At 39.5% G+C, this 23,565-nt stretch overlaps 1 protein-coding gene across 1 annotated transcript; it reads left to right on the top strand.

The window, feature by feature from the left end:
* The first annotated feature begins 6 nt into the window (after window positions 1-6).
* slc17a6b (solute carrier family 17 member 6b) lies at window positions 7-15,471 on the top strand. Its single transcript, XM_038700495.1, has 13 exons — window positions 7-468; window positions 576-736; window positions 2,277-2,532; window positions 3,491-3,609; window positions 5,678-5,792; window positions 7,267-7,354; window positions 7,475-7,561; window positions 8,035-8,177; window positions 8,342-8,491; window positions 9,118-9,250; window positions 9,589-9,699; window positions 11,516-11,643; window positions 12,338-15,471. Exons 2-13 carry the CDS (start codon window positions 663-665, stop codon window positions 12,677-12,679), a joined length of 1,746 nt encoding a protein of 581 aa, XP_038556423.1. The 5' UTR covers window positions 7-468; window positions 576-662; the 3' UTR covers window positions 12,680-15,471.
* Window positions 15,472-23,565: the final 8,094 nt, after the last annotated feature.

Here is a 23,565-nt window from a genome sequence, read left to right as displayed (position 1 = left end):
TGAAATGACTTAAAACAGGCTCACATATGCGCATTTGCATGTGATGTTTTGGTATATTTTATATTTTTACTCTGGCCTTCATTTGTGCTGAGCAGCTGGCCAGATGTTGGACGCGGTGCAGCTGTCGCTGACCTTGGTGCTGAACACGACGTCAGATGAACCTGCGCTCACCACAGGAGACACGATCCAGCCTCACTCCCTCTTTGATTTATTGAAGCTACTCCAAACACCCACTTCTGCTTTCTAAACTTTGAGCTATTTTATTTTTCCATTCATCCTCTTTCCCTTTGTTCTTTTGCTTTTGTTGCGGACACGGGTCCACAATGCTCTACGACGCTGGCTCTCCGTTTCGCTCCTTTCTGTTTTCCTCGTGATGGCACTTGACGCGGCTACCGTACGCGAGGCAGGAGAGGAGCTGGTGGTGGATGAAAGCGCACAGCTCGCTTGATTCCCCTTCTTTACTCGAAGGTGTTTTCGCTTGAGCATTTTCAGTGTAAACATTAGACTCGTTCTTTTGGACCGTCGTCTCCCTGGACTCAGATTTATTATAACTTCGTTTGTTGTTTTCCTTTTAGTCGCTGCAGTCGGCCATCCTGCAACGTAACATGACGATTAAGCAGTAAGATAATATTGAGAAATAGGCCCACACATAGAAACTGGATATGGAGTCAGTGAAGACGAGAGCCACAGCGGGGGTGAAGGAATTTGCAGGGAAGGCCCTGGGTCAAATGCACAGGTAAGGACACGCATTTTCTCCCCATCTTAATTGGCGCGTGCCAATTTCCTCGGATTAAAGTGTAATCGTTTGCATGCTTGATTTTAGCAGTGTGGTGGTGTAGGTCACCGAACATTTGTTTTACAACTTACACAGATCTCCAGTCACGCCTCTGGAAGTGAGAAGAAAATTATGCAATCAAACGTGTGTGTGCGTGCGTGTATGTGTGCGTGTATGTGTGTGTGTGTGTGTGTGTGTGTGTGTGTGTGTGTGTGTGTGTGTGTACCTGGATGAAAGCCTGCACACTGTCAGTCCATCCTCATGCGGCCTGTACGTGGATCTCATTAGCAGACAGGTTATAGAGGACGTGCAGGCCACGCGTGAATTTTTTCGAGATTCATTTATAATTCATAACTCATTTCATAATACATTTAAAGGCAGTGACGCACAGATGATGCCAATCTGTGTCTCTTCATTTAAATCTATCAATTTGACTTTTTTAAGTGACAGGATGTCTATGGGGTTTCCTTAACACATCTTGCCAGTATCTGCATCTGCAACTGAATGAATAACAATGTAGACTCTCGGCCATATTTAGATTATTATTTATTACCTTATGAATTAATATTCCATGTCTTTAAAGTATTTTGGGTGCATTTCCTGTGGGTATACCCTTAAAATAGAAATCCAGTAAAAACTGAAGCAAATCTATTAATGAGCAGGGGACGTTCGGCTTCAATGAGGCTTTTCAGAAAAAAACTATACTACTACTTTATGAGGCGCAATCTATCTAAAAATCGGGCATTTCACTGCAAAGTTATGCTTCAGTTTGTATTTTATTTGATTATTTTCCGGTCATATGTAATTTGCCCCGTTATTTTTCATCCGTTTGACAAAGGCGTTTAAGTGTGTAGATTTTTATTTCGTTTTGCAGCCTGGATTTGGACAAACAAAGTGTGGCGAGTAAATGTAACTTTCCGGGGGAGGGGATAGGAATGCCCACAGACATGTGTCTGAAGGTTGGAGCCACTGCTCGTTGCCGTGAATGCTAATGAGTGTGGAAGTGAGCGGGCTGCTGCAATGCGGTACAGTCTGGGACATGTTCGCCTATTTTCAGCTACTTTGTATTTCCTTTTCATATAATTTTCTTAAATGCAAATACAGGTGAACGTATTTGGTTTTAATCCGTTGCTCATGTCTCTTAAATCATCTGATTTGAGCTTCATAGATTATGAAACTCCTTGACAGTGAGACAGACAAAAATCTTCTCCAGTAAGAGGCCTCACCACCCGTACAGCTGGTCGATTTTGGGTGCTTTTGTGAGAATTGCCTCTTGAATTTTTGTTGACTGAAAATACAAGAAATCTTAGATTTGCACACAAGCTTCCAAGTATTTAGTCCATAATGAAATAGCCTATTCAAAATGGAAATACAAACGGGCCTCCTTAGAAATATTTTTCATTACAGGGGGAATTTTAGATTTCTGTAGGGTGCTCATCTCATATGATCACATTTTATCCGAAGACACCTGCTAGACACTGTCCTCACCTGACTGTTGCAGGGTAATAGAGAGGAGACAGAAAACCGGGGAGGTGATCGAGCTGACGGAGGATGGACGGCCCCGGGAGGCCGCGGAGAAGAAAACCCCGCTGTGCGACTGTAAGTGCTTCGGTCTGCCCCGCCGCTACATCATCGCCATCCTGAGCGGCCTGGGCTTCTGCATCTCCTTCGGTATCCGGTGTAACCTGGGCGTGGCCATAGTGGGCATGGTCAACAACAGCACCATGCACCAGAACGGCAAGATCATCATCAAAGAGGTGTGGCGACAGCAGCGTGAGCTCCTGACGTAAAAAAAAAAAATACCCAACGCGGACTGCACGCATCCAGACACAAGACATGACCCTTATTATAGCAAGAAAAAGAAAGGGAGGAGTAGGAAGATTATTAATTCCTTCACACATGGGATACGTAGATAATATGTAAGGCCTGTCATATTAGGCCAGAAAATCACTAAGCCTGAATGGTCCCCAGTAGTCATAGCTGATGAGCTTTTTACAATGTAACAGGGTATTTGTGCATAAGAAATGTTTTAAAAGGCCTACGATATTTTAAAACATGCCCAAATCACAAATGCGCTATAGAAATGGACCTGTGTTCAGCTTGCGTTTAGAATTTAGTGTTTGGATGACATATGATGCAATTTTAAAAAGATCATACGCATCTCTGTATACAGACATGAGGATATATCCTGTTTGTGAAGACTAAATCATGTACAGATGTAACGGGTGACGCTTAACCTATTCTAAAGTATAAGATCTGCTACTTGCATAAAGGGCAAATTTGTGCAAAAATAAAAGTCGCATGCATCTTTCAGAATGTGTCTCAACATGTGAAATCAAAGTAGCCTCATTTATATTTAGGCAAAAAGGGCGCATAGGACCTGTAGCCGTTTAATGTTTTTGCGTTTAGGCCAAATGTTGGCCAAATAATTAATCTACATCCGACACACACAGCTATTTAGTTTCCGCACAGCTTCTCAGCAGTTTTTCCTTGACAGTGCAGGACATGAATGATTTTGGTGATTGGATCAATGTCATCTGATCGAAATAAACCGTTGCAGGGCTTTAGTAAAGAGGCCTGCCTTCAAGATCAATTCATTCAGAGAATAGGCTACATGTTTGTCGTTTGTTTCTTGAATGATAGCCTAAATAGGCTATATAGTAGCCTCCAACAGTGGTCATTCAACATCATTCCGTTTTCCATATTATCCACCAGAAAGCAAAGTTCAACTGGGATCCAGAAACGGTGGGAATGATTCACGGATCTTTTTTCTGGGGCTACATCGTGACACAAATCCCGGGAGGTTATATATCCTCCAGGCTGGCAGCAAACAGGTAGGCGGCACTCCCCGTGAAAGAGGCTACCATAAATAGCCTACAACACAACGACATTCATTTGGCTGAGAATCATTATGATTTTTTTGCCTATTAAACTAAATTACTCAACAGTTGGCGTGACCGGTTTCCTATCACTCTCATTCTGTATGTGTTTCCTGTCTTTGCTATTTTTAAAATACGTGGGAAACGAAAGTGAACACATGGGTACTGGAATATATTTCGGGGGGGGTGAAGAACACCGCCAAGTCAGACATAAAAATGCTGTCGTTCTTGTCTGAATTATGAATTGGATGAGCAGTTCACATTTAAAGGCTGAGTATCACTGGGCTACATAAAGGCAGCAGGCAGTCAGCTGCTCTGACTTGATGCAGAGCGGCGGGGAGGGCACCGGGCTGGCAGGCCTGCAGCTCCCGGTGTCAGGGCTTTCTGCCACCTGTTAATGAGCTCCCTGGGGGGACCCGGGTCTAATCTATCGCTCTCTCAGGGCGTGGAGACCAGACCCTGTCTTGTCGCCAAAGGCTTTAATTCTCATGAGCACTGCCAATTCGTCACTCATCACAATTAGGCTACGTTATATTACATACACTATAATATTAATACCACGCCGCATTTTTTTAGGGATTGAATGTTGATGTTTATCACTGCTGTAAATTGATAATTTAATCGTTACTGGTAGCCTATCACAACCATAAAGGCAAAATGCTTCCGCTTATAGCTCAACATTAGAGGCCTAAATCTTGAGCAGGCTATAATGAACGTTATAAATTATAAAAAGGCACAACAATTGCCAAATATTAGCCTAATATTATAAAAGAGTGCAAACAGGAGAGTCAGTTAAATAGCCTAGGCTGCAGCTTAATTTTAATGTAGCCTAGGTCTATCACCATTTAAAAACATGTTTAGGCCTATTTTCCTGCATCCTGCTACTCGCACTGTTGATTGACACGAGGATGTAATCGAATCAATTGGTCTCGTGCCCAACAGTAGTCTCAACCGGATTAGGGCTTGCCCCCCGCGTGCAGATGAGAGGGGCGGTAGAACGTGACATAAATGAGAAATAGCTCGGTGTTCATGGATGGCCCCGGCCCTCCCTGCTTCTGGCTGCACTTGCGCGCAGCTGCTCCTTCGCGGTTAAAAATAACCTACCTTTCTCCAACCTTTAAGGACGAAACAAAGAAGAAACATATAATGTCTTAATGATTCCTTGCAGCCTATGTTCAATCTGTAAGAATTGACACTGCATTAAGGTGTGAGATTCTAACAAGCAGTGACAGACAATTAGCAAGTTATAGCCTAATAGCCTATAAATGTTGTAAAAAAAAAAAAAATAAAGAAAGAAAAAAAAAGTGTGTTTGCTTCTATTTCTTCTACAAGCAGTGACAGACAATTAGCAAGTTATAGCCTAATAGCCTACAAATTTTGTAAAAAAAAAAAAAAAAAAGAAGAAGAAATAAATAAAAATAAAAAGTGTGTTTGCTTCTATTTCAATCTCATTGAAATAGAAGCAAGCAACGTCATTCATTCATAAAAAAACATATTTCTTGGACAGAGAAAATGGTTGCTAAGCGACACCCGGCCTACCTATCTACACTGATAATGGGGCGTCGCTGCTTGAAAAAAAATCATTATTTTTCTGACGTAGGAGGAGCGGGTGTGGCGAAGGGCCAATCAGAACGGAGGACACAAAAAAACGTAGGCTAAGAACCGCGTCGTGCGTGCAGTGATGATTAAACACAACAGGTTTTAAATGTGACAGATTCATGTTCTTTCCAAAAGGAGATAAAGACAAAGAGACTTTTAATGGCCTTTCATGTAAAGAGATTGTGTTTCATGGATATTTTTAGAAACGTGTAGCTAATTGAAAAAAATCCAAGACCAATAATATTTTATAACATTTTCCTCTGAATGAAAGTATATTTCATCTAATGTGATGTTTCAATGCACTGCTCCATGTCACAATGGCACAAAGCTGAAATATGTTAATGCCACACATTCAGTTCAGTTGAAATAATTATGAGTTGCTATATAAAAAGCTATTTTTAAAACACACCTTTATCACTTTCAGGGTATTTGGAGCAGCTATTGTTCTGACGTCGATTCTCAACATGTTCATTCCCTCAGCTGCCCGAGTACATTATGGGTGTGTCATCTTTGTCAGGATATTACAAGGGCTGGTGGAGGTAAGAGAATGTTAATGTCTAAAGGTCTATCACAACATTTTTAAATCTTTCTTTCTTTTTAATAAGAATTGCAGTGTGTGACGGATTTAGGCCTAATGTCTTCACAATTAACATATTCTCAATATTAATGGAACTAGAAGGTTACTGATGTGACTTTCTGTTATTATGACTATCAATAGCTGGATTTTTGCAATACTGCACTATACAAAGGGACTTCCTGCACATTCTACTCCACTAGAAAACAAAGAAAAGACTGTAACATGCACTGAATATTCAACCAGAGGAAATGTGAGACCAGCTGTATTGATCCAGTCCACTACAGTTGAGTGTTTGTGGGACATTCCAGCTTCCATTCCAGCTTCCTTTTGTTTTTTGCAGTCACATCTTGTATTCTTGTATCCTGCAGAAAAGTGCTGGTAGATTGAAAGATGAAAAGGAAAACACTGGCAAAAGCATATCAGTCACCAGGCTTGTGAAACATGGCACCCAGATGTCTACCTGCTGCACAGTTAATCTATGCATATTAAAATTAGTCTGTTACAGTACAAAATACAGAAAGCTGATACTACATTTCTCACATGTGCAAATAAAACTGGACATCATCTGTAAAAGTATGAGATCATTTCTAAGAACAAAGGGATGTCTGGCTGAAAAATTTTCATCATTTCAATGTTTTGGTGATAGATAATTCTTCCATCAGAAGTGCGTCTCTGTTGAAGGCTAGATTATAGTTTGTAGAGAATAAATAAAAACAGTCTAATATATTAATTGAAATAATTAATCTTTTAAAGACGGGTGACAATGCACTGATTTTGTAATGAAGTCTGTGCAGATTGCATTTTTCGTCACTGCAGTTTGTTCAAATTAGTGGCTGATGAACATTTAATAGCTGCAGGGCTGCTCTGCTGCATGAACAGCTCATCAGGTCCTCTTTGCTCACGGCACTGTGCAGTTTGCTCATGTTAATTACAAGGGTGAAAATGTTAATTCATATTAGTTATTATATGAAATGTCTGTCGGTTCATGATCACATCTAAAAGGGTAATCCCTCATAGATTGTTTGTCTACACTAAACTCATTATAATGCCTTTGTAATATTTGAGACCAGTATTTGCTGGAACAATACTGTGTTGGATGCATCAAATATGGGTGCAATCTAATTGATGCACCCATCTATAATTTGTTCATTGTACAAACCTATGTATTTATTTTAACACATTGGTAGGTTGGATTTAAATCATTGTGCTTGAGGGAACCAATCCCCTACTGGATTCTGGGATGCCAGAAATGGCAGACATGGGGTATCGACCACTCTCATTATATACATGAATATCCAAAACAAACTGTTCATATCGTATCATAAAGACTCAAAATCATAGGCTTAAGAACATGGACTTCCAGTCTGCAGCTATCTTTTTTATGCATGTTTCTTTACCGGGAATTAATGCAGACTGTTGCTGTGTGGTGTGTTTAGGGAGTGACCTACCCGGCCTGTCATGGCATCTGGAGTAAGTGGGCTCCTCCACTGGAAAGGAGTCGTTTGGCCACCATCTCGTTCTGTGGTAAATACCTATCTATCATTTTCTCTTATTGGCATTTATAATTTGGGTTCAGAATTGATGTGTTGCATATAACTGTGTTGAGCTCCCGAGCTTTGACCCCCTTATCTTGCTGTCTGTCAGGCTCTTATGCTGGTGCTGTGATAGCGATGCCTATGGCTGGGATCCTGGTTCAGTACTCAGGCTGGTCCTCAGTGTTTTATGTCTATGGTAAGACTGATCGATGAGGGCTTGCGTGTGATACATCTATGTGTGTCTGTATGAGTGGTAGCACAGGGGAATGGGACATGAGGAACAATTCTGCAGCGCTATGCAGAAAAAAAGTATGTAACTACAGTATGTGTCAAAAAATGTTTGGCTAAAGTGTTTTTAAGCTTGGTTTAAACCTAAAGGTTTTGACTCTCAGAATGTCCAGTGAAAGTCAAATGGATTCATCCAGGCACACTGTGTATTGATCCCCCCCCCCCCCCCACACACACACATGTTTTGGTGTGTCAATAAATAACCCCCAGTCTCTCTCTGTACTGAATCCTGTCTGGGTTTTATTCTCTCAGGCATTTTGTAAAGATCAGGCTGCCAGACACTATGTGTGTGTACTACTTACTGCTGAGGTCAAAATTAGCTACAGTACTTCATCTATAATTTTCTAAAGTTCTAACATGTGATCTGTCTGTCATATGCAGGATGTGTTGGCATCGTCTGGTATATGTTTTGGGTCCTTGTGTCTTACGAGAGCCCAGCTGAACATCCTACCATCTCTGATGAGGAACGCTGCTACATTGAGGAGAGCATTGGAGAGAGTGCGAAGCTAATGGGTCCTTCGGAGGTGAGGGCTTTATCAATCCTTGGTGTTGTAACTAGAAGTACCAACACTTTACTAAACTACAGTTTTATCAGCCATTTCCATCAACTTTTGTCTTTTGTCAGAGAGGCAATATCAAACAGGCAATGCATATTCATGTGTCATTTGTTTGTGATCATCTATCCCAGAAATTCAAGACCCCCTGGAAGAAGTTCTTCACCTCTATGCCTGTCTATGCAATCATCGTGGCCAACTTCTGCAGGAGCTGGACATTTTACCTGCTGCTGATTAGCCAGCCTGCATACTTTGAGGAAGTGTTTGGCTTTGAGATAAGTAAGGTGAGCTTAAAATACAAATCAGTGGACAAGTGTGATTCAATTCAAATCTATGGGGAAAGAACAGAGTACTGTTTTAGAGCCAGACATTGGGCCAAGCATGTGATACTTTTGCTCTTGGAATCAGTCATTAAAATAATGTGGTGGCCTGTGGTTCTTTCTCATAAACTGACATTGCAGCATCAGTTCACAAACGATACAAAACACTGTCAAAGTGACCGCTGCCACAAGACATTAATGGGTTTTGTTAAGGTAATTTTAAGTATTGAATACTTAAAATATTCTTCACTAAATAAGCAACAATAGAAGTTGAAGCTTGGAGAAAAAAACACATTAGTTAATAATTAAGACAATAACACTCAGACACTCTCTCTATTTACTGTATAGTACACAACACTTGCCTTTTCCTCTATTTTTTATCTAAGTGTGAAAAGTATGTAAAAGTAAGAATTCTCCCAATTAAAACAAAAAAAATGTGTCCATGGTGTGTACACTACTTTCGACTAACACTGCACTTGTTGGTTGTAACTCTAAATTAAGTATGTATTTCCTCAAGAGGCATAATACATTTATTGTGCTGCCATATCATGCTGCAGCTGATTTGATGTTTTTTCTGTATGTGGTTGTAGGTGGGCATGCTGTCTGCCCTGCCCCATTTGGTGATGACCATCATTGTGCCCATCGGCGGCCAGCTGGCCGACTACCTACGCAGCAGGAACATCATGACAACCACCACTGTCAGGAAAATCATGAACTGTGGAGGTGAGAAGTCTGAACCGAGGATGAAATATAATTTTCCACACCTCTCCCTCCACAGCGACCGGGTGTTACTTTTATGGTGTTAGATCCATTCTGCTCTTTTTTTTCAGTTGTCCTTCACCGCCAGAAGAGATGGTTCTGTTTATATTTTGTAAAAATCTATCTGTTCAATAAGTATACACAAGTTGACTCGCTGACTGTGACTGTGAATTGATTTCATTTCTGTCACTTATGTAATTGAGTGCAGACCATGTATCATGCTTAATTCAATTGGCACTGTAATGACCAACAGCCCGGGCTTTGTGTGTGTGTGTGTGTGACCTGCTGTCTGTCTCGGTTAGGATTTGGCATGGAAGCCACATTGCTGCTGGTGGTAGGATATTCCCACAGCAAAGGGGTGGCAATTTCTTTCCTGGTGCTGGCAGTGGGCTTCAGTGGATTTGCTATATCAGGTTAGTACAAATAAAACACACTTTGAGCTCAATCAGAATATAATTTAGGTACAATTCAAGATATGATATACTGTAATTAAAATGATGTCATCACTGTAATGTTGTGAGGCCTTGGTGCCTCATTTGAAGGGAATATGTGAATAGAATACCTTTCACATCAACAGCTGTTGGTGCTACTGTATTGTTTCTTGACACAATTTTCAAAATGAGCCATTCTATTGTAAAGAAAGTTTCATGAAATTGAAAGTATAGTTAGAGGAACTGTTCCATATTTTTGGGAATTAAGCTTATTTGCTTTCTTACTGAGCATTAGATGAGAAGATTGATACCACTCTCATACTTATATACTAAATATGAAGCAGCAGAAGAAGAAGGAGATGGTTAGTGTAGCTTAGTACAAAGACTGGAAATGGGGAAACAGCTAGCTCTTTCCAATGGTGTCAAAATTACCAGTATCTCTAAAGCTCACTAATTAACATGTGTCCTTTATTGAATTACTACAAAACCAAAGAGTAAAGCAACAAGTTGTGGTTTTACAGGTGGTTATGTGTCGAACTGTTTCTTGGTTGGGTGCAAGAAGACCTTTGGACCGTTGTACAGCGCCAGGCTAGCTATTTTCTCGAATCCCAGTCGTTAAGCTAAACTAAGCTAACTTTCTCCTGGATGTATCTTCATATTCACCCTGCAGATATTCTCATCTGAGAGAGAGCAAGCATATTATCTAGCTAATATAATATTACCATATTATCTAAAATATCAAACTATTTGTTTAATTTAGAGTTAATAGCAGCCCGTACTTCTAGTGTAAAATTGCACTAATACTCTGGCCGTTAATCTGAAAATGGGAGTTGCTTTTTATATAATTTCACTAAAGGGGTAATGAAGTTATGCTAGACCACTAGTTTGAGTTGTAGTGAACGAGTGCAACTACCAACTACTGTATATCTGTCTATATATAGTGAAGGCATGTTGTATTGTCTGGGTTAATGTACAAAGTAGTGTGTGTATAACCATTTCCTTTGATGATAAGATGAGATTGTTAGTTTATATGTTCTGTGTAGACCGGCAGCTAGTGTGGAGATTATAAGATATTATAATAAAAGTTGGCAATTACATACAATCTTGTCAACATCCCAATCAATTATATGGTTGCTGTTATTGGATATGATGTGACAGATGGATCCAGTACTGAATGTTATTTTTTTTTTTTTTTAATTGTATTTGCAACACCAAAATAACACCACCAGCGAGCTTAATCAATATAATCAACATAAGGACTTCCTTAAGACATCAGATTTCAGATATTATTTAACACTTTTTTCACTGGCTGGCAAAATGAATATTTCAGCTTTTTTCTGCAATTAATTCAACAAAGCTTTCCCGTTTATGCTTAGTTACAGAGGACGCAGAGGTCTGTGACTGTGTGCAAAATCAGTTTCTTGCCTGTTGTTCTTGAGGTTTCTCGTGGAGCGTTTAATAATTCAGCACTATTGCGGTCCCGGGGGATTTGCCAGGCAGGCAGTGTGAGGTAGCTCGCGAGGACACTGATTCATTCAGCCAGCCAGAGTGGGGGAGGAGGTGGATGTGGGGCGAGTAGCCGCCCATTTCTGAAGCAAGATGGTCACTATTTGTGCTGCTTTTATCCACAACAGAGTCCTGCTTCTGTTACTTCCTCCTGTTATTACTTGATACATAATGTCACAGTGTTTTCCTCAATTTGGCATTTGAATCTGGTTGCCCGACATTGTCAAAATTCTCAAAGGTAAAATTCATCAACAATAATACAATTTTACATTTTCTTTTTGTGCTTCATCAGGCTTTAATGTCAATCACCTGGACATCGCTCCACGCTATGCCAGTATCTTAATGGGCATCTCTAACGGTGTGGGTACTCTGTCTGGGATGGTGTGCCCACTGATTGTTGGTACGATGACAAAGAACAAGGTAAGGGCTTTGCTAATAAAGATCCTCTTGTTTCACGTGTGTCTTAAAGAAGACCTAAATAAGTTGGCAACCATTTATTTTCATAAGTGGTAGAGTAAACATGTATAAATGCTTTATATTCACATGAAAACATTTTTTTTTTACATTAATGCACTTGTCAACAACTATAACTCCTCCTGTGTATCATCCATAAGTGGAGGCTGAGTTATGAACAGGTGAATGACAATATAGCAAAACACAGTTATGCAATGTTAATATGTATGCAATGTAATACTATAGGAAAAGTTTTAATTGTTGGCAAATACTGTACATAAAAATGACCTTATAGCTAGATTAATTATTAGTAAGATGTTATACTTGTCATAGAGCACTGCCTCTTCTTGTAATCTCACATTGTATGTAGTAGTATATATATATATATATTCTGTATCAGCTTGTTCCAACTCTTTATTGAAGCTACATTATATGATATTCACGTTTGGTAAAATAGTCAATCCCAAGACTCATGTAACCCAATTTGAATAGTTTGTGGACAACAACACAGCCAGACCATACTTCTAAGTAGGATATGTTTATAATTGTATTTTAATTATTTTCACAGGATTTTCTGACAATAAGAAAATCTGTAAAACATCTGTAGTTGCCTTTAAGGTAAAAACAACTTTTAGTTTTTCTGCTGTTCTGTCCTTTTCAGACTCGAGAGGAGTGGCAGTATGTGTTCCTGATTGCCTCCATGGTGCATTATGGGGGTGTGATCTTCTATGGGATCTTTGCGTCGGGAGAAAAGCAGCCGTGGGCCGACCCGGAACTGACCAGCGAGGAGAAGTGTGGCTTCATAGATGAGGACGAGCTGGCAGAAGAGACGGGCGACATCACTCAAAGTTATGGTGCCTTTGGAGGTCCGGCTAAGTCGTACGGTGCAACCACACAGGTGAATGGAGGCTGGGCTACAGGCTGGGAGAAGACGGAGGAGTACGTCCAGGAAGAAGCACAGGGCGGAGGCTACGGATACAGGCAGGATGAGGGATACTCCTAGACCAAACATACATTCACCGACACGAGTAGACTTGTTTTTTTGAGTGTGCATCAGCTTAGTCAAGAAAAATATCAAATAACAAATGAGAAACAAGAAAAACTACAATCCATTGTTGTATTATTTGCACAAATTTTAAAAGTAAATCTAAAAAATTATTAATTAATGTAAAAGATTACTAAAATGTCTAAATATGTAAAGATATTTGATTGATAGAGGTGTAACACATATCAAATTGGCAGTCCGTAAATGTATTATTATGCATATCGATAATAGATATATTTATTTGGAGTGCAATTGTGCGTAAATGTGAACATTTTCATCCCATCAACCTAGGCTTCCTGACCACACTGAAGCCTGTAGGGTTACATAGAAGCTGCCCATCAGAACTGACCCCTTATTTATCAAATTAACTGTTACAATACAATGTCCTACAAGCCAGCCATTACAGTGTATAAATATGTCACTGCACAGCATTGTAAACAGAAACTAGACACTCTGATATAGATTGTACTGTATCTCTCCTGAATGCACTCAGAGTAGTGTGTCCTTTTAATGCACTTGATGATTTTTGTTTCCCTATCACCGGCTTCTGTGTGTGTAAAAGTCCTTCACAATGTAAGTGACCTAGTGTAAAGATTTGACGACGTGGCATAACGATTTGTGATGACTGTTTGGTTACACTTGCATAAAAGGTAAAAATGTTTGTCAAATGTTTGCTACGTGTGATCCATTTTGCAACTCGGTACCTCTGCAGTTGAGCGTTTCATTTGAACTATTAGCAACCTGTCACATCTCAGCAGTGTAGTGGAGGAGTAAAGCCATTCTCATTATCATACTACTATACAGCCGCTAAAAGTGTAGTTGTACCAGTGCATTGTTGAAAGATTTGTCTTAAATAAAACATGAGATATGACAGAGCTAAAAGAGTAAACATGTATGAGAGTTTATAGATTCAATTTAGTCATTGTTAGATCAAGAGATTAATGCCTTGTGAAGGGTTTGTGCAATGCAAAGACGAGTCAAAAGCAGTATGAGATATACTTTATTATATTTATTATTAATCAGATTTTATTGACAGGCACCAAACATCTGACTCTGATTCAAATGTTGCCAAATTCTGACTGGTGCATGGAATTACATAATATACATAAGATACAAAATCTTTTTGCAGCTGAGCCCCACGCACTTCAAATGCACACAAAAAGAAGAAATACAGCAATCTGTCATATAAAATACCAAACGTGTTTTGACTTAAACGTAAGTGTCCATGCAGGATCCCATTGTTTAAAGCGAGAAGCTGATTGAGAAAGACTCTTTTTTAAAATGAGTTTAAAATGTCAAATGACACTATAGAAGTTGAATTGAAGATTCCCAATCAAGTATTTGAGTGTTTACATTTATCTATACTTTGCATAAAGTTCACCAAAACAGGACATTTATATTTCCAATTATAGAGAAGACACAACAGGAGGGGCTATCACACATATGTGCAATTTGGACAAACTTGGACATTTCCATTGCAGAATGGAAGTGAGATATTTTGTTAATGTACCTGTGTCTTTATTTACGGGAGTCTGGTAATGAAATATGTTTTAGGCTCCTGAAAAGAATTTGTTTTGTTCTCATTCTGCACTTACTCTGACAAGGTTTGAAGAGGGCCAATTTTATTTAATTTGTCACGTGTGTGCACTTCACAATGTATATGTGTGTGGATGTGTATTTATGCATGGAAAGTGAATTTGTAGTATGTCCATTTTGGGGGGGTTTCCTTTTCTTTCAAACTTATTTGTCTGTGTCTCAGAAACTGTTACTGATGCTTCAATTTCTTTGCACAATCAACCAAAGCTGAAAAGCAGAGCTGGGTTTTAGCTGTAAGTCAAACATTTTTAAGGGAGTACAGAACCATCAGCAGCAAGGTTCCAGAGTAAGGACACCCCCAGTGTGCTGGTGGCACCAAAACATTACTCAGTGTACAAAGCAATAAGTCCATAGTAACAGTTCTGGTCAAATGTCATGAACAGTCATTATGTAACCGTTTTTATGCATTTGGGTAAAAGTTGTGTTTTTTTGTGATAACAAATGTAGAAAAAACACAATTGTAAAGAAAAAAACATAAATATGTGTATGAAAATATAGTAATAGAGTCCAACACAAACATCTTTGACAACAAGCAAGTGCAAGGAGTTTGTGACGGGGCTGCTCACCAGATGAGAATGATAAAACGAGCTCCGTCCTAGAGGCGGATGCTCTTCATGTTTCTGTTTTTGTTTTGGTGTGTTCCACATGGGACTGTGTGCTGTCCCACCCCCTTCTTTTTAGTTTGATTAATGTTCTTCATTCGGTGGCTGGACCCTTGTTGCCCTACTTAACCACATGTACCTCCTCCTTTCCCTGTATGAGCCTGATTTCACTGTCACAATATTCATTGACGTTAAGGATAAAACCTAAACAGGCGATTCTACATTTTCAAAAATGACAAATGTGCAACCTGAAGTAGTAAAACGTTTCCTGTTTTTGTGCCTCTGAAGTTACAGTGTGATTCTATGGCTTCTGTTGCTGTGTAAATTGAGAGGTTTGTTGATGTCTAAATGAAATAATCTATATCCTGTTTTGATAAAAAAAAAGCAAACAAAGCTGTGTGTCCTGAGTGTTTGTACTGATAACAAATGAAAACAAGTAATGAAACAAGAGAAACAGTGTTGAAGAATATCATACAGAAACTTACCATCACTACATTTTCCATGTTATATGCATATGTTTGCTAATAACACAAGTTTGTGTTAAACCTGCAATAACTCTTTTAACTCTTGTGCAGTGACACTGGTTCAAACCCCAGTTGCCTTGGTCTTTCTGTGTGGAATTTGCATGTTCTCCCCATGTCTGCATGGGTTCTCTCCTGGTGCTCCGGCTTCCTCCCACCGTCCAAAGACTAGGTTGATTGGTGATCCTAAATTGTCCTTAGGTGTGAGTGTGACTGGTTGTTTGTCTATGTGTGGCTCCAGCCCCCCACAACCCTGTACACAGGATAAGCGGTTGATGATGGATGGATGGATGGATGGATGGAGTCATGTTTCTGGTCATCTGATGCCTGTAGGTCCAACATACACTCTCATTTAATCTCTTCTGAGGGAAATATTTGATTCTGAAAATGCTTAGAACGTTGGACTTGATTATGTTTTGCATCTTTAAGGCTCCAAAGAAAATGACCACTCCACTAATTAAAAAAACAGCTAACACTCACCATTAAGAATAGTAGAGTGTATTTGCAATGGAGATAATAACTCTCTGAGTTATCTAATGACATTCTGCTATTTTATTTTAATTAAATTTAATTAAATGTTTGAATTAATTTAATTCAAACAAAATGGAAACTATTGATGGCACCTGAAGAAGACCGTTCACATGCTCACACAAAATTTATGGATGTTAATATTATTTAAAAAAACAGAAGGACTATTGCACACTGAAGAAAGAATAGCCAAAATGTCATTGCATTTTGTTCCCCTGTGCTAAATTTTGACAATGGAAACAGAATAAAATAGAAACTTCATAAATGATATTTGTTATGTAATGTGATTGGTTGTGTGTGTCGGGTAAATTCACAACATACAATATACGTTTTTCTGCAGAATATTTTTCACTGTTAACTAATCAAGACATTAATATAAACATAAATATTAGGTATACTTATTTTGAAAGCAATAAATAAAAATAAAATCAATAAAATTTAATTTACTTAAAAAAAACAACATAGGATCAGTGGGTAATACAGTCAGGGTTTTAGCAGAGTGAGTTTAAGCTGTTCTGCCAAGGCCACAGAAAGTGCACAGTTAATGGACGCCGTCCTTCCCCGTTGGTGAAATCAATAGGGTCAGTCCCCAGTGTTCGGCTGGACCTATTGACTGTTCTAACCTCTTAATGGAGATGGGAGGAAGGAGGAGCACTTACATAGCCATTTGGAGGTGTTATTGCGGATCTTACAGATGATGATCAGAGGAGATACAGTACAACAAAACAAAACAGTACACCTGAGCCGGTTCCTTTCAGTCTGTCTCATTAAGGTTACAGTCTTCTTTTAAAGAGAGACATGGCCTTTGTTAGGTCTTTAATGCCTGATTAGGGTTAGCTGGTGACTAAAACAAAAACATCTACTATGTCATGACACAAAGCAGTTCTGAATGACTTTAACCTAAAAATGATATCTAACCCCAATGTGCTCCTTCGTCAGGAAAACGTGCCATGTTTTAGATTTGGCAGCCATGTGTTGTTGATATCGGGGCTGACACAAAACAATAGACCTTTATTCTAGAAAATATCTTTGGGTCAGTGTTGCTTCAAGTAGGCCAGAATCCTTTTTAACTTTACATAGCTACTGTTGTCCTGGTTTTGAGCAATGATGAACTAGTAAAGCCCTCCTCCACTCAAAAATGTCTTCTGCTTATTGTTACTTCACTTTGATGTTCACTTGGCAGTAGGAGGAAAAGTTTCCCTGTGCTCACCTAAAACTGAGTTTGCTTTGAAATTCTATGTACTGTAGAGTATCTGCATGTCTGCTCATCTCTCTTTCCCGCGTAGTTTAACCTATATCATTTAGCATGGATTCTTGCATGGTGTAGAGCAGAATTAGTGAAGTAACATTCAGACCACATTCTCTCTCCTAACAACAGTGACGTCAAACAACTCTGCAGGAGCTCTGAAAAGCCCAAGGTGACACAGAGATCAGTGTTTGATGGATGCACAACGTCTGGATCAGGTGGCATTAACAACACGCTCCCTTTCCCTCTACCTTTGTCCATGTATTTATGTGTGTGTGTTATTGTGACCTGGCTCAGCTCATTGCTTTTGTTAATTTGACAGGCTCAATAAACATGTCACCAGCCACCGCTAAATGGTATTTTCTCACAGTCAACCAGCCAGAACCGTCACCCTCTCCTGGTGCAAGTGAGGGAGGTGACCCATAACCCTTTGTGACCATCAATCTGCCTATTGCACACAACTTGCCACTGCCTCTCCAAACCAAAAAAGGTTTTAAAAAAAGCAAGAAAGAAAAGCAAGTTAACATCAGCCTTGGTGTCTGTGTGTTGATGCAATACTTTGTGAAGAAACACATCATCCAGCATCTCTTTAAATGTTCTCTTGAGTTTTAATGTTGGCATTTGCATCACATATATAAATACAGCATGTGGGCGTGTGCGTTTGACAGCATGGATGCTAAATTGAGAGAATGCGTGCACATATGTTCAGCATCTCAAATGGCTGTTCAAATGTGGGTGGGGGGCAGGTGCTGTTACACCCTCAAGGGAGTTGAGGACAGGGCCGTGAGAGGAGTGGATGTGGATGCCAAAATCACTCTTTAATGACTTAGGGGGCTGTGCTCATGTTGTGCTCGGGCCCCTGAGAGCCTATGTCGCTCATAAATAAGCTCCTGATTTGCACAATGAGCCTCCAGCACCTCTGTGCAAGTCAGAGGATGATGAAAAAGTAAGTGTCTTTAGATAAGATATCAACTTGAGATCAAGCAGGACACGTGAAGATCGCTTTAGGTATGACTGATAAGTATTATTATCACAAACAAAGCATTGACTGCTGCATTGCCCAGTCTTTTTTTCCCCAAACCTCATGAATTATTCAAATATTTCTGAATCCCTCATTGGTAATTTTACGAGCTGCATCATTAAAAGTAACTGCAAACACAGAAACATCTTTGTTTTGGGGTTGAAAAAAAGTTTTAACTTTCTGCAGCCTCTCCTGCTTTCTGCAGTCACATAGAGCCACACGTGAGCTGTCCATGGTGCTCAATGAAGGATCACTGCGTAACAATACCACCGGCGTCTTCACTGAGCTGTACATAGATATGCAGGATGCAGATATAATACAGCATGGCATCGTAGTATTCCACACCTTAAATGATCCTGTTCTATACGTTGCACTTCTACCTGAATGCTGCTGGGTAACAAAGTCCCCCCCAACACATACACAGCAGGCTCTGGATCAGTGCTCATTGTTTTTTGCGAAACAGCAGCAGGATCCTCCTCCTGCACAAGTCAGGAAGCATGATTGGTTGCACATGCCAGCCTTCAGCACTATCACCACAGCTGGTATATATTTAGCTGCCCCCCCCCAATCTCCTTCTTCTCTCCTAATACGCAGCCTCCTACCACCTTGTCAAGAAGTGCGTCATAGGCTTGTCAAGGGGGAGCCTCTGGGGCGAGGCACTCTCCTTCATCGGGCCTCCTTCAAGATCACACACACACACAGACAGAGAGACATGCAAAGACGCTCAAAACAGGACAGTGTGACACAAGATTATGTGAGACATCTGCAGATATAAATGTGTACAGTCCATGCGCAAACTGACATAATAATCTTTCTTTCTCTTTTTCCACCTTCAGTGCTGGACCAGTCTCTAAATGAAGCAATTCTAAGAAAAAGTCAGAAAAAAATATATAATAGTTTTCCTTTCAAGAGGATGAATCACAAGCACGTGCGCACATTGTGACTTTGCTCTGTGAAAGGTGCTATATTAAATACGCTTTACTTACTACTTTTACTAATTTACTAATTTGATCATAGATTCCTCCATTATTAGTAAAGTAAAACATACATTTGATATCTTGGAGGGATGCAAGGAAGAAGGTTCCAAATGGAAGTTTGAAACTAATTTATTGTTTGTTGGCTTTATTTGAGTTTTTATACAAACAAAAGCGACTTTTGCTTTATTTTCTCTTCTGCAGTTTTCCTATTGTGTTTTGATTGTTAGATATTTGGAAAAGAGACAAAAATCAAAGTGCACAGTGCAGGTTGATGCTGAATAGACAATAAGAACATTAGGAACATGGGGCGTAAGGGGAGAGAGTCTCTTCTCTTAATTAATGCAGCTAAGGCACCTGGATTGTGTATATGTGTGCGTGTCTTTGGATGGACATGCGCACGTGTGTGCCAGTAATTCCATATTTAGCCTTGCCTCTTAATGCCCTATCACCAGATGGGAGCTAGCGGTAGATGTGTGTGGTTAGAAGGGGGGTATTTCCCAAAACCCAAGCATCAGGCCTCCTTTTGTCCTCTTGCCTGTCACCGATGGCTTCACAGTGGGGTGACACACACACTCTAAATCTCATTAAAAAGTGAGAGATGTGTGGGGGGAGTGGGGGGGCTTCATGTCTAATGGGATTGGAGGAAACATATAACAGAAAGAGGCAGTGCTACAGGAGCATATAAAATACAACAGCAATCATCATGACTTTGTTCGCCTTTTGTAATTGTGACATTGTTGACCAACTTTGAATTTATACTAATAAAAAATGGAAAACCAAACACTCCTACATAAACTCATTCTATAGAGGTACACCACACACACTCACAGACAAACACTTCCTTTGATGCTTTATTGATTTCATGCTTTCAACAATACTTGTCCACCTAATTTCATTAGTTACAGTGATGTGACACATCTGATAGAGAGGTCTCAAAGCAGAGGGATTACACAAGGACAAGGACGACACTATCATCGCCTGCCCTTTTGTTCTGCGTTTAGAGAGACGGCTCAGTACAATCTCATCACTGTTGGGGCTGACCACCGAATCAATTTCCTACAACTCGTGTTACATAATCACAACCCCCACAAAAACACTTGTTAAATAATCTTCATCTTAAAAAACACAGTCCTTTCATCATCTCGTATTAAACCATTTGTTGTAATTGCCAGTAAGAATGACACAACAGCAAGCCCATTTTTACACCCTGCAATTTACCCATTAGGGTTAGAAACTGCTTTGCAATTGCAGGCAATTACTCTCCATTCACAGCAGCAACCACACACTACAGCTCCTCAATTGAAAACAACTGCTGAATCCAAGTGGCCGTTCTCTTCACTCTTTGTTATCGACTTCCTGCAGCCATTTTTAATGAGAACTTAACAGCACTTATTTGCATTCATCTAATAGATTTTTCTTTTTTTGCATCGTTGCAGTGATAAAATATTGATGCACGGCGCCTTTAAGAGCTGAGCCTGCGACAGGCGACACCTTGGGACGAGTGTGTGGGAGAAAAGGGACAGACAATAAGCAAATAGGGTAACACACGGGAGAAGCTGCCTCTGACATTTGCTTTGGAAAGATGATAGGGAAAAAATGTGCAGCTTTATTTTTACATGAAAACAGAGAGCTAAAGCTACAACTCCCATTAGTTTTAAATCGTGGTGAAATTACACTAGTTTGGATTGTATTTTTATTGAGTGATTGATTTGCCAGAAAATAGTAAATCAGATTAACGTGTAAATGCTCCTCAGCCAGAGAAAAACATGATTGAAATCAGAAATATTTAACTGTGTTCTGCACTCTCTATTTGTCTAATTTTCTCCACATAAACAGAAATATTCTACTGTAAATATTTTAAAGAAATGCTAAAAAAAAAACTCCTATAGGACCCCACCTTACAACATCATTTGTTACTGACTATTAGAGATTAAACCAAATGGTGACAGTTCTGTTTAAATTTTAAAACACCTTCAAGATTGACACTATATCAATCATACGACTAGATAACGTCAGACTCAAGCAGGTGAAGTGAAGGCTGCAGAAAAGAGTCAGATGAAAAGGATAAGATAATGTCATGATCTTTCTTTCATCATATCAGCTTCCTTTGTTATGCTCTTTTCCTTTCGCTCTCTCTCCCTCCCTGGTGCTCTTCCTCACTCTGTCACTGCTGCATGGTGACTCAGACACTGCAGAGATGCTACATCTGAATGATAGGCTATATCAGATGAGTCACACACACCGATCGGACACTGTCCATCTCTGAAAAGTTTTTTTCTACACGAAGTAGTACAAAAACACTGCACAGACACACACTGGCTGGACATAATCTCTGAAAGACTCTAGCAGAATTGGCAATACAGACAGTGAGCTTCCGTGATTGACGTATCAAACGCGGCTTATGTTCAGACTCTGCTCTGTACCTACGCTCCTGACTACACAAACAAGCTGATTTTAGTGGTGTTCCCTTCACACTGCCCTGACCGCTACTGCACAATAAACGTGTACACACACAGCAAATCTGTCAATCAACTGCTCCACAGAGGGGCAAGGTTTTTCTTCATTCCCTCGCTCTCTCTGTCCATCTGTCAGTCTTTCTCCCTTCTGCTCAGTTCCTCAGCTTGGTATTTAAGTTTTAAACCACACACACACACACACACACACACACACACACACACACACACACTCACACACACTAAAGTTTTTGTTTCAGGGGCTTCAACAAGTCAGATTTCAGAGGGAAATATTCTACTTTTTTTCCTCCACTGCATTCATTTGACAGTTGTAGTTACTTTTCAGATTAAAACTTTACAAACATATGAGTTCATAAAATGATGCATTTTTATTGATTTAACTACCCATCAGTTTATAATGCAGCATTATTAAAGCCTAAGTCACCCGTTTAACTTTTACAGCAGTATATAAACATGGAATATATTGATTTTAACACACTATAATGTATTTGTCAACAACTATAACTCCTCTTGTTGGGGACTGGTGAAGTTGACAGTATAAAAAATGTCTTCATAGAGAATTCATATTTGTTGACAGATACTGTACATTAACAAAAACGGTATATATATATATATATATATATATATATATATATATATATATATATATTCATATCTAATACATGTTAGTATGTTATAAACCATTTATTAAATTTATATAGAGCTCAAAAATTCTACATTAGGAGACTTAAACTAAGGTATTACCCAGTAACAAAGTACTGCTTATATGTAATTGCAACAATACTAATTATCCAATAATATAACACTGACAGGAGGTATTCTGCATGATAAGTAATTTCACTTTTGATACTTTAAATGATAATCTCTGTATTTTTAAACCTGGGCTCTATTTTCACATATTTTGGTGTTAAAATAACAAGTAGCTACAAAAAGTACAAAAAAAATGTCACTCTTAAAAGAGGTAAGTCGTTGCAGGAAGGCAAGTCAGAGTTGGGGATTGTTGTGTTGGAGTAGCTTTAGGAAATAAAGTCTTGCTAGCAGATCCTCCACATAGACAACAAACTCCTCTCCCTCGTTTCTACCGGCATCTTGCAACAACTCACCTCTCACAAGATGTCAGAGCGAAAATGATCCTTCAGCGAGACTCGTTAAAAACTAAGGGGGTCACCGGGAGTCACTCATAGGGATCTTTTCCATTACGTTGCCAGACACCTTGTTTAACGGTCTGAGCCTGTCAGTGGTTACAAAAAGCATTTTTGTGGATGTAATTTTGATAGACACAATTGCCCAGAAGGAATACGTTGCAGCCACGGCAGCCAGTTTGTGGCTGCCTAAAGCCATCTACTGCACAGATTCCAAAACGTTTTGTACCTACTAGTCATTTCCACACCAAAATATTTGAAATGGGGTTTAAAAATACTGAAATGATCCTTTAAGTACATTTGGTTATCTACTTGAGTCAGATTTTCAATGCAGGACATTTATTTGCGGTATTTGGGATCGCTTCTTATGCTCCACTGATTTGAAACATCAAGGTCTGTTTACAGGTCTTGGTACTACTGAAATGTTTTATGAAGCCTTTTGTGGCTCCAGAGGGAGCTGCACAAAATCTGATGAATTTCCTCATGTGATGTCACTTCAGTGTCGCTTGGCACTGAAGACACCAAGGTTGAAAAAAAAAACTGTTGTTGGTGATTAAGAAAGAAGTGAGCTTACCAGACTTCTGTAGCCCGTTACCCATCTCTACTTGAGGCTAGTGGCTCAAGGCTACCTTAGCCGCTACTAGTATAACACAACTGAACCTCCAACCGAACTGTCAGGGACTGACCTACATTGTGGGTAATATAGGCTCCAGGTTTTGACAAGGAAGAAGAATGGA

Source organism: Micropterus salmoides, unplaced genomic scaffold (assembly GCF_014851395.1).
Source record: "Micropterus salmoides isolate LMB-PRFRI ecotype aquatic unplaced genomic scaffold, ASM1485139v1 Ms_hic_scaffold_6, whole genome shotgun sequence".
NCBI lineage: Eukaryota > Metazoa > Chordata > Actinopteri > Centrarchiformes > Centrarchidae > Micropterus > Micropterus salmoides.
This window is presented reverse-complemented; position numbering and strand designations above follow the sequence as displayed.